Source organism: Octodon degus, unplaced genomic scaffold, assembly GCF_000260255.1.
Source record: "Octodon degus isolate 3935 unplaced genomic scaffold, OctDeg1.0 scaffold00204, whole genome shotgun sequence".
Taxonomy (NCBI): Eukaryota; Metazoa; Chordata; class Mammalia; order Rodentia; family Octodontidae; genus Octodon; species Octodon degus.
This window is the reverse complement of record NW_004524780.1, coordinates 1,012,129-1,022,667: the sequence shown is the minus strand read 5'-3', so window position 1 is coordinate 1,022,667 and position 10,539 is coordinate 1,012,129. Positions and strand designations below refer to the sequence as shown.

The window sequence follows — 10,539 nt, the reverse complement described above, 5'->3', positions numbered from 1 at the left end:
TGCCAGGGAAGCGCTTATTCCACTGAGCCCTCTCCCCAGCCCCCTAAACTCTTAAAAGTAGGTTAAATCAATTTTTTTTTTTTTTCAGAACCAGGGATTGAACTCAGGCCCTTGCGTTTGCCAGGGAAGTGCTTATTCCACTGAGCCGTCTCCCCAACCCTTTTAAATCACATTTTGAGCAAATCATTCTACTCAGCACCAACATTTTCATTTGCAGCATAGCCTTCACTCTCTGAGCCAGCTGTCACTGAACTCCAGGCAGGACCTGAAGCCCCAGTTCACCCCCATGCCAGCGAGGTGGAAAGACAGGGCTCTGCTGCCAGATGTGGTTCCTACCCTGTTGCACTGTGTAGCAGCTGCAGGCCCCCAGGGAGGGCATTGCGCCTCAGTTTGCTACTGTGAGGGAGCTCACGTTTGCATAGTAACTCACATTTTGCACAGATACTCTGTGTAAGCACTGGGGAAGTGGTACCAATTATCAGGAATAATCACCGCCTTTACCATTGCTGCTTCATGGGAGGCTCTTGCTAACTCATGACCCTCCCGCCTCAGCCTTCTAGTGTGCTGGGATCACAAGTGTGCGCCACCCCACCTGGATCATTTGTATTTTTTGTGGATGAAGGCATGGGAGCCTATGAAAAGATAAATAATGTAGAAGGCTGGAGCACAGGCCAGGATTGGTCAGCTCTCCAACTTGGAGCCCCGCCCCAGCCAGGGCGTGCTCAAGTGTATAAATGCGGACCACAGCCCATGGTGTCACCACACTTGGGGAAGAAATGTCTGTGTTAGGGGACAGAGATGGAGGTGGTGGCCAGAGGCAACCAACACACAGGGATTTGAAGATTAGGTAAGCACAGGGCAGCAGGAGGAAAAAGCCTGGCCTCACTTGGTGGTAAAAAGGGAGCAGAAGGCAATCGAAAAATCAACAAAACCAAACAGAAAACTAAACCACAAAAGGTTAAAAAGAGCTCTCAGGCTTTCACAGAGAGCACATTGGCCAAGAAATAGCCATGACTCATCCACATGGCTGACACTGACAAAGGATGTGCAAACTGCAGTACAGGTTACAGGATAAATCCTGAGGGGACCTGACTGACCTTATCAGATACAAAAGTTACATTTCCTGTTATATAGCTCTTGCTTTACCTTGGTCTTAACCATCCAGCAGAAAAGTATAAAAACAAGGTATAAAAACTTGTGAAAGGCTCAAGTCAACAACTTCTGACATTTCCAGTCCTATGGCTAACCCACTACTATTATGGATTACTGGACTATAATGGATTATTTTGCTGAATTCACGCACCTACAATATTTATATGGCAATGGAATGCCCATCTCTAACAAAACTAAACAAAAAAGGGGATATAAAGGAAGGACCATTTTGTATCTGTATATACAAAATAGGATAGATATACAGCTACTTTCTCTTAATTCAATGAGAAGAAAGATTTGTACTAATAGTGTTTGGACAAGATATCCTGTCTGCTTCTTATACTGTGGATAACCACTAAGAAGATAACAATGTATAATATATTATTGCAACAGTCCTATTAATCAGATTTGAAACTGTCTCATTGATATTTGTTCCTCAATAAAATAAAATAAAATAAACCAAAAAAAGCTAAAACTGCCAAAAAAAAAAAAAAAAAAGAAACAAACAAACTGTCTCATTTCTGTTTCTCAATAAAATTAATTTTTTAAAAAAAGGTTAAAAAGAAGTCAGGAGAAAGGAGAAAAACCCCACAAGGAATTCAGAAAGGAAGTAACTTATTTCAAAATAAAGTTACATTTGCATGAAGTACAACAGGCAATCCACAAAGGCTCGGCAGCAACAGAGCATCAGGAGCACAAGCGAGGACCATTCTGGTGACCAAAGACGCTGTCACACAGTGGCCGGGATGGACTCAGGCTGGGCTGGGGCAGGGCGTTCATGGGGCTGCTGTAGCCCTGCAGGGGTCCTGAGCCTCCCGAGGCTGCAATAGTGGCCAGGGCTCCCTGCAGGCTGTCTTCAGAGGAAGCCACGTTGAGATGGGGCAGATGGTGGAGCCGGGAGAGATGCGCGTGGGGCCAGGGCTGGCACCTAGCCTAGAGCCCCAGTGCCTTCGAAGAGACAAGGGAATAAGCACAGAGTATGTTAGAAGATGAGAGTGAACCATCAAGATGGCCTTAAAGTGGTTTCTTAATCAGAAGTTTTACATACATTTTTAAATGCAATTTTTCGTCAATTTTAATTATTTCACCGTTATCCCACATTTTGCTAGATCTCAGGAAAATTAAGAAAGTGTTCTTGATATTACTAGGAAAAAAATAATATTACAAAGACCTCATGTGTGTGGTATTTTTGAAACAGGGTCTTGCTGTATAGTTGAGGTGGCCTCGAACTCCAAGTGCAGGGATTACAGGCATATACCACCCCAGCTGCGCAGCGCCTCCTTAGCCAAACACAAGCGGGGTTCCGCACACAGATCTGTCAGCCAGACTACTTGTGACTCCACAGGCAGACTCCAGGGCCTGTGTGGTGTGGAACGGTAGCATCGTCTGTACTTTACCACATGATGGAATCGATGCTGTCCACTGATTTTGATCTGCAGTCAGGTTTTTATTGGCTTTTTAAAAGCCATCCACTAAAGGCTATGGGACATGAGTGGAAACCTCTTACTACATTCCCTATACTTCCATCCTGCATCCAACAGTTTGGATAGTGCTCTTTTCCTAGGTAAGGATCCGGGTCCTGGGCTGTATGTGGTCTCTGCCATTGGTCGGCAGAGCACTGGTGGCTGAGACATGCCACTTGCTGACCTGAGTGTTGTCCCTCCTTAAAGTTCCACTTTCTGCTGGTTGACCAGCACTTTCTGCTCCAAGCATGCTGTCTAATCCCAAACTACATCAGGAAATACCTTTACTTGCTCTTACTTGATAGCACCCTCTTTTTTTTTCTGAGATAGGATCTTTCTGTGTAGTTCAGACTGGCCTTGAACTCAAAACAATCCTCCACCTCTGCCACCTGAGAGCTAAGATTATATGTATGCACCAAGCCTGGGCAACTCACTATTCTTACAGATTTTTCTCTTCCTCCACTGCCTCACCGTCCTGGAAAAGCAGCAGGGTTCACCCTATAGCTTCCTGGGTCCCAGGCCAAGGGTTCCCACTTGAAGTAGCGACAAGCCACAGGAAACCTGCCCACACTAACTCCTGGGACCAGCAGAGTCTGATGGTGACACAGCCAGTCCTGAGGTTCAGTCCCAGTGTCACTGGCTCGGGGGCCTGGCCCTAGCTCAGTCCTTTAAGTGGCTGCCTCCACAAAGCTGTCAGCCTCAGGTTGCTGGAGTTCAAACCTCACAACTCTCCCACTGGCCAAAAGTGCCCTGAAGGCATTCGAGGAACAAAAAAAAAAAAAAAAATCCTTATTCCAGTGTCGCTGGCTCATTTCCAGTAATCATTCTTGAAGCCTCTTACCCAGCTGTTTGGTAGTTTAAGGACATCAACTGTATCCATTACTTTCTTACGTACCTTAATCTAGGTCCTCGGAGGAGCTATCTATGTCAAGGATGGCATTTTCTTCCTAGGCATGAAAAGTGTAAAATTACATAAGGCTTCCAAATCTCCTACTTAGCCCAAACCAGAGATTCTCAACCTTTGCCAAACCCTGCATTGTTAAGGAGCCCTCTAGTGCTGGCTTGCGGTTACCAACAGTCGTTTTCCAGCTCACTTGGGGAATGAAGGCGAAAGGCAACAAATGCAAAGCTGGTGAACTGTCTCAAGCATTGGCCAAAAAGGCAAATGCCGCTGCTCCTTCCTTTGTACCTGTTTATCTTCCAAGATCTCTTGCCCATAAGATGAAGCAAACAGAAATCCCTGCTTCCCTTTTCTCTAGGTAGCAGGGAGACTTAGGAGTTAGCTAAGAATTTGGAGGTTTTCTAAGCTCCGGGATGCTTCTAAACAGGCTGAGAATTCCTGGTGTTACCAGACATAATTTGATCTTCAAGGCTTTTAGGGCTAGTACAGTACTTTAGACAGAAGAAAACAAGGATTCCATTTCACTCAAAACTCCTGATGATTAGTAAGGGAGAAACGATCACGTCTGTTGCCGCAGCACTGGAATATGCAGACAACGGACAGTTCTCAAGATGAACATTTTAGCAAATACACTTCTAAAATTACTTGATGGGTAATTAAAATCCTGATTACTCTATCAACAAAACTCATATAAGTAAAATACAACCCGAAGACAAATCCCCTTTTGCTGCTGGAGTCAGCTGTGCTTTGGTGCAGTGTCCCAGCGCAGCAGAGCTGGCCTCAAGCCTCCAGCACTGCGGAAGCCGACTCGACTCAGACCAAAGCGCCTCCTCTCCAAGGCTGGTCTGTAAGGTCATGGGTGCAGGGCAGGCTGAGAGGCATGCTGTGTTCGAGGCACTGGGGACGGGCTCAGCCAAGACTCTCTGAGGCAGGGTCAGGCCTCCAGGATTCGCCGGGTTCGAGCCTTGGGGTCCTACTGCATTTCCCTTGCCTCTGTGTGGCTCAGAATGAGCTGGGTACTAGTGCGGCTGCACCCGCACAGATCCAGAGGGCGGGGCCAGCACTCCACAAACTGCCTGCTCGCTCATTTCTGCATGGGAATGGAACAGTGAACCTGACCACAATGTTCTTGTTGGACATCATTCTACCCCAGGCACCTGGACAGAGACCTCTGTCGCTGCAGAAGGCCCCATGCAGTGCTCTGGGCTTCCAGGAAGTGCTGCACAGGGCTGGGACTCCACAGTAAGCTTCCTCTGAAGGCCTGGGGCAGGGGAGGGTGTGGCTGGCAACACTGCCATCTACCTGGCTGCTCCTGGGCTGGAAGTCACAAATTTCACACGCGGGACGAAGCAAGCACACAAGTGGCTTTATTTTTTAATAAGAACGGGAATCATTATCGCTGTAGTGAATAAAAATTCATGAGTCAGAATAGCATGCAGTTCTTTATTGTTTTCTGAATCTATGTGTCCACTTAACCCCTCAGCATTAATGCCACAACTCTACAAACAATGGAATCACCCATGACAGCGAGCTGCACTACTCACCCACAAACGGATAAGATGGCCAAAAAGGAGCCAGAAATAGTAATCACACAAGTAAGTCAGCACTGTGGACATTAACATGTGACCACCTCGCTCATGAGTCCGCAGCATCTGCCCTTTCAATGCTTAAAGTATTTGTTAAAGATCATGCAAAATACACTTTATGGAAATATTCATTACACTCAAACACACGGCAAAGAAACAGTGACAAGCAGGACTCAGCATGGCGACTAGCCACAGGGGGTTTAATCTGTGCAGTGGTACCTCTGTTCACAAACTTTTTTGCTCTGTAACTTTTGAAAAGATGGCTGTATTCATGTTCGTATGGGAAAGAAGGCTGAGGTCGTGTTGTCACCTGATGCAGAGGTTGCAATCAGAAGGACATTTTGCCAAATGCCATTTGTGAACCAGGGCCCTGCTGTGCATTACGAGCCCAGTAAGAGATTAACATCACACAAGTAACACTAATGCTAGGTCACCACACACCTGTGACGTCACTGTCTACACCCTACCCACCCTTTTCATGCATGGCCAGAGTTAATTCCACATCAGCAAGTCAGGCCAAAATGAGAAACTTCACCCAGGGCCACCAGATGCCCCTGGGCGCCGGTGCCGGCCTAGCACATCCACATGAGCACTCCCTCAAGCATCGCATTTATGGTTTCTCTAGTTTTCTCTTCTTCCTCTTGGTTTTTACATAATTAATTTTTTGATTTTAAACACTTTATAATATTCCTCCAGAATTACAGTGCCAGTGTACGAGCAGAAGAGAGAGGCAAAGATGATGGTATAGAAGATGATGCTTTGTTCCCCTAGTCAGATGTTTCCTGGCCGTCCGGCAGCTGCTGCCCGCATTCCTGGTAGGGTGCTACCCACACACGTTCACCTCAGGAGCACTTTCTGCGTGTTTGCTTCCCACATCTCCTGATGTCCCCAGGGGACTCTCACTGCTCAGGTCACCAAGAGAGGCCAGGCACACAGGACGAGAGTCCAGGGCTGGCTCTGGTCAGCTGGGTGGTGCTGGAGTGCAGGCCAGGACTCAGGGGGGCTCAGGCTGTGGGCGACAGCCGTCCTTCCATGTGCTCTTCTGACAGCGCAGAGGCCCGGGAACACCGCCTGGGTGCTGCTGGCTTGCTTCCTCACTTCAGGGGTGCCAGAGACTGAACCCGGGGCCTTCACACTGCACCCTTCTTTATTTTGAGACAGGGCTGGCTAAGTTGGTTGGGCTGAGCTTCAACTTTCAATCCTCCTGCTTCAGCCTCCCCAAGTGCTGGAATTACTGGCATGTGCTACCAGGCCCAGTTTTTCTGTCAATTTTTAAAACCTTCATCATTATATATTTTCTACTTTAACACATCTTTGATAAGCAATTATTCTATTAGAATGAACTCAGGTCTCTAACTTACTAAGCATCTACTCCAGATCTTGTGCCTTTCCCCCTACATGAAAGCCCTTACGGGGAAAAAAGCGGCTTGTGCTTCATCCGGTATCAGGTCTTCCCTTCAGTGTCTGATGAAGGCATGTTCTGCGAAGGGGATCCCAGTTCTGTTTGCAAGTGAAGCCCTTCTGGTGTTTCTACACTGGCTTTCTACTCAGAACTCATCTCACAAACTCTGAATGTGCTGCAGGAGAAAGAAAGGTCTAAGAAGAGCAGCGCGGGCCAGGTGGCTGGTGACCTCGACTCCAAGCTGCTATCCCAGAAGAAGCATGTACAGTGACAATGTGGATGGCACTGGCTCACAGGATGCTCTCTCTCTCTTCTCCAAAGCCTGCGCTGTCAGGTGGGGCTCCTGTGTGCAGCTCTGAGGGCTCCTTGGAGAGCCGGGTGTAGCTGGTGCGCTGGCCCCGCTTATGTGGCAGGCTCTTGAGATTCTCATTCTGCAGCACAGTGGCGTTGGGGTTGGGGCCAGGCCCAGGCCTGAGCAGGGCCTGCGAAGTCTCCCGTGCCCCCTCTGTGTCGTCAAAGCCCTGGCTGGCCCTGTTGGCGGGTGCAGAGTTGTTGTTGAGTGTGACTGTGCTGGGGGTGCGGTTGAGGTTGTAGGCTTTGGGGCAGGTGGGCCAGCCCTCCTCAGGGCTGCTGGCGAGGAGACTGCACTCAGAAGGGCTCTTCTTGTCCTCCGAGCAGATGGACATGCGTGCAAGCACAGGGTCCTGCAGGCCGCTCAGGCTGTGTGGCAGCCCCCGCTGGGCGCCAAGGCCATCATCCTCCAGCTCAATGAGGTTGGCCTTCTCCAGCTGTGCACTGTCAGCTGCCTCATTGTGCAGGGAGTGGTTGGGTGAGCTCTCACTGGAGCGCACACCGGAGTCCGACGAGTCCTTCTTGTCCAATAGCGCATCCGATAGGTACTCCTTGGCCTTGATGAAGGTCCGGATGGGCTCAGTGCTGTGCTCTGGGGACTTGGCTGCCCGCTCGGCTTTGCCATCGGTCTTCTTGTCCTTGTCATCTCTGAGCAGCGGCGTGTTGTCCGACTCTTCGGGCCCAGACTCATCCTCGTCACTGGGCAGCTTCTGGTAGCGCAGCCCGCCACCCTTCAGCTTCAGGTCTGTCTGGAAAAGGCTGGGCCTCTCGGAGCTCTTCCTGCCGGGGAGCAACTTGCTGCCCGACTGGTCGGACTTCTCATCCTCCTCTGTGATGGGGTCCAGGGGTGACGCATCACTTGTGGACACACCCGAGGACGAGTAGTCCAGCACATCTGCCCTCTTCATCAGGAGCGATTTCCGCCCCTCATCCTGCTTTGGCTCGCTCTCCTTGCCCCGCTCCTGCTCCAGGCTGGGGTGGCTACTGCCCCCTGATGGGCTCTGCCCCACATAGTAGGCGCTATGTGGGGAGGAGCGGCCACTGACGCTGGCACTGGCTGGCCCTGCGCCCCCTTCCAGCTGGGACATCTGCGCAATGTACTCCCGATAGGCATCCCGGTACTCAGCCTGCACCTTGTCTGTGAGCTTGGAGATCTCTATGCTGGAGTCCTGGGAGTTAAGACTTGAAAGACTTGGGGTTCTGCGAGTTTGCGACTGCAAAGATAGGAAACAAAGGTGAGAAGATCAGTTTAGGAAACACACACACACACATACACACACACACACACACACACACACACATATTTAAGGGTCATCACAATACCAAGCTCTTTTAAAGGAATTCTACCTGACATGCGTTAACAAAAGTGTGAATTAAAGGCTGGTCAGATAGCTCAGTGAACTAAAGCGCCTGCTTATGTAGGCACAGGGACCAGGGTTTGACCCCAACCATGCCAGTGCCAGCTCTGCCCCCAGGGTGCACTGAGATGACAAATAAGCCTGGGCATGGTGGCGCATGCCTGTAATCCCAGCACTAGGGAGGCTGAAAACAGGAGGATCACTACAATCCAATCTGTGTAGTGAGACCCTGTAGACCCTGTACTAAAATACATTAAAATTTTTTTTAACTTAAAAAAATTAAAAATAAATAAAGCAGTTCTTTAAAAAAGTGTGAATTAGTAATTCACTAATTCTGTTCCCAGGAAGCTTGACAAAATTTTAAAATTAGTTTACTGTTAATGTTTAAAAGTAGAATTAGAGATCATATTAGCTAATCTTAGCACTTGCCTTTGTAACTTCAACCCTTTGAATTTATTTAAGGCAAGGTTACCTTTTCTAAAAATCCCTCTTAGAGGAGACATGAACCATAAGAGCTAACACAAAACACTTGACTCCAAGGTGTGACAAGGTCTTTCTCAACTTGTTTGGCCTGACATTTCCTTCAAGTCTCAATTTAGAGGAAGAAGATGTACTCAGTGACCCAAGACAAAGGAGGAGCAGAAGGAAAGGAAAATGGGAGAAGGGAGTGAGGTGGAGGAGCAGGACAGAAGTCAGTGCAGCGAGAGAAGAAAGCAGCTTGCTTTTCTCTTTCTTTCCTTCCTTCCTCCCGCTTCCCTCTTCCCAGGCTGGTCTCCAACTTGAAAGGCTCCTCCTGCCTCAGCCTCTCGAGTGCTGGGATTACAGGTGTGCACCGCCGCACCCAGGAGGAAGCGGGTTTCTAACAAGCAGCATGGCAGGAAGCAGGGGGCCAGCAATGGGCTCTGCTACCAGAGAGTCACAGGGCTCTGAAAGGGCTACAGGTGGGTGGCACCCCCACAGATTCCAGGAAACAGCACTAGCTATCTCCTGTGAACACAGACATTAAACAGAAGGCCAAACAATCTCACCTGCATTTGATTTTGGTTTGGAAAACAGAAAAATGACATTTTCATAACAAGGTTATTTATATTAACATGAATTTCTTTTGAATACACTAATAAATGTAAGATTTATTTTTCTTAAAGATTTCCATTTGTGCCATGTTCCCTGGGATCCCCGGTAATGCTGAGGTGCAGGGGCATTGAGCCTCTGGGGCATGGCAGGTGGGGGTCCCTAAGAGACCCTGAGGGGCTCCTCTGGAAAGCAGGGAATAGCAGGCCACCCAGACAGAGGTGCCAAAGGACCAGCAATGCGCTGGGTGTGCTTCCCAGTGGAGGCACGGCAGGATGAGGCTGCCGAGGGAGAAGCAGACTTCCTGGGAGAGGCATCCAGCGAGTATGGGCTGCAGCTCCCTTTCTCACCTTAGTCAACAGTATGAAGAGACCTGCAGAGCTGCAGGCCATACTCTCCGTTAACTCACTTGTCTTTGCAGCAACTCTGTGCCTCTCTCTCCCGCCCACACCCCAGGGCCACTGGCTCGCCTCTCCTTTTCTCTGCTCAACCACCAGCCCTGCCCTGATAGAGAGACCCTGCTGGCTCCTCACAAAGCATCTGGAGCCCATACTCCCAGGGAGTTAACCACGCCAGCCCACATAACCGAAGGAGTGTGTACATACCTGCCAGCTCAGATTGCTGTGCCTCGGGGCCCCTTCCTCCAGGCCCAGTGTGTTGAGCTCCTCAAAGCTGAAGTTGAGCGTGTACGGTGCCTGGCCGGAGAGCTCCGTGTGTGGTAACTCAGTGTGCGAGGCCCGGCGGGCAGCCTCCGCGTGAGCAACAGCATTACTGGTGTTCTCAGCGAGGAAGCGGGGGTCCTCAGGGACCACCTGGTTCTCTGCGTTTCTCATTTCTAGTATCTACAAAGGAGAAAAAAGATTACATCTACACTGCTGAATCACACATTAGAAGCTTCAGAAAGAGTTTTTGAGGTAGGGTATGCAGATGTACAACTATAATCCCAGCACTTGTGAGGCTGAAGTGGGAGGATCCCCGAGCTACATGGTGGGATCCAGGCTAGCCTGAACTATATAGAGAGACCTCATCTCTAAAATAAATAAATGAATACACATTTAAAAAGAAGAAATAGTTGGGGTTTTTTGTTGTTGTCTTTTTGAGACAGGGTCTCGCTATTCTGTTCAGGCTGGCCTTGAGCTCACTTCGTAGGCCAGGCTGGTCTTGAACCCACAATGATCCTCCTGTCTGAGCCTCCCAAGTGCTGTAATAAAAGGCATAGGTTATTATGCCCAGCCCTAAGAAATAGTTTTTGGAG

The 10,539-nt window shown here is 49.1% G+C and overlaps 1 protein-coding gene across 12 annotated transcripts in view; it reads right to left on the bottom strand.

Annotated features, from left to right (window-relative positions):
- Nucleotides 1–1,719: 1,719 nt before the first annotated feature.
- The window catches only part of Kidins220 (kinase D interacting substrate 220), a 91,244-nt gene continuing 82,424 nt past the window's right edge, over nucleotides 1,720–10,539 (bottom strand). For 11 of the 12 annotated variants that reach the window (XM_023704789.1, XM_023704787.1, XM_023704791.1 and 8 more), the window contains 2 exons: nucleotides 9,890–10,126; nucleotides 4,867–8,069 (listed from right to left, as the gene is read on the bottom strand). In XM_023704789.1, coding sequence (XP_023560557.1) covers nucleotides 6,795–8,069; nucleotides 9,890–10,126 — 1,512 coding nt within the window. In that variant the 3' untranslated portion in view covers nucleotides 4,867–6,794. Of the gene's footprint in view, nucleotides 2,101–3,510; nucleotides 3,563–4,866; nucleotides 8,070–9,889; nucleotides 10,127–10,539 lie in introns of those variants that run through there. The other variant, XM_023704797.1, reaches the window with a different exon arrangement.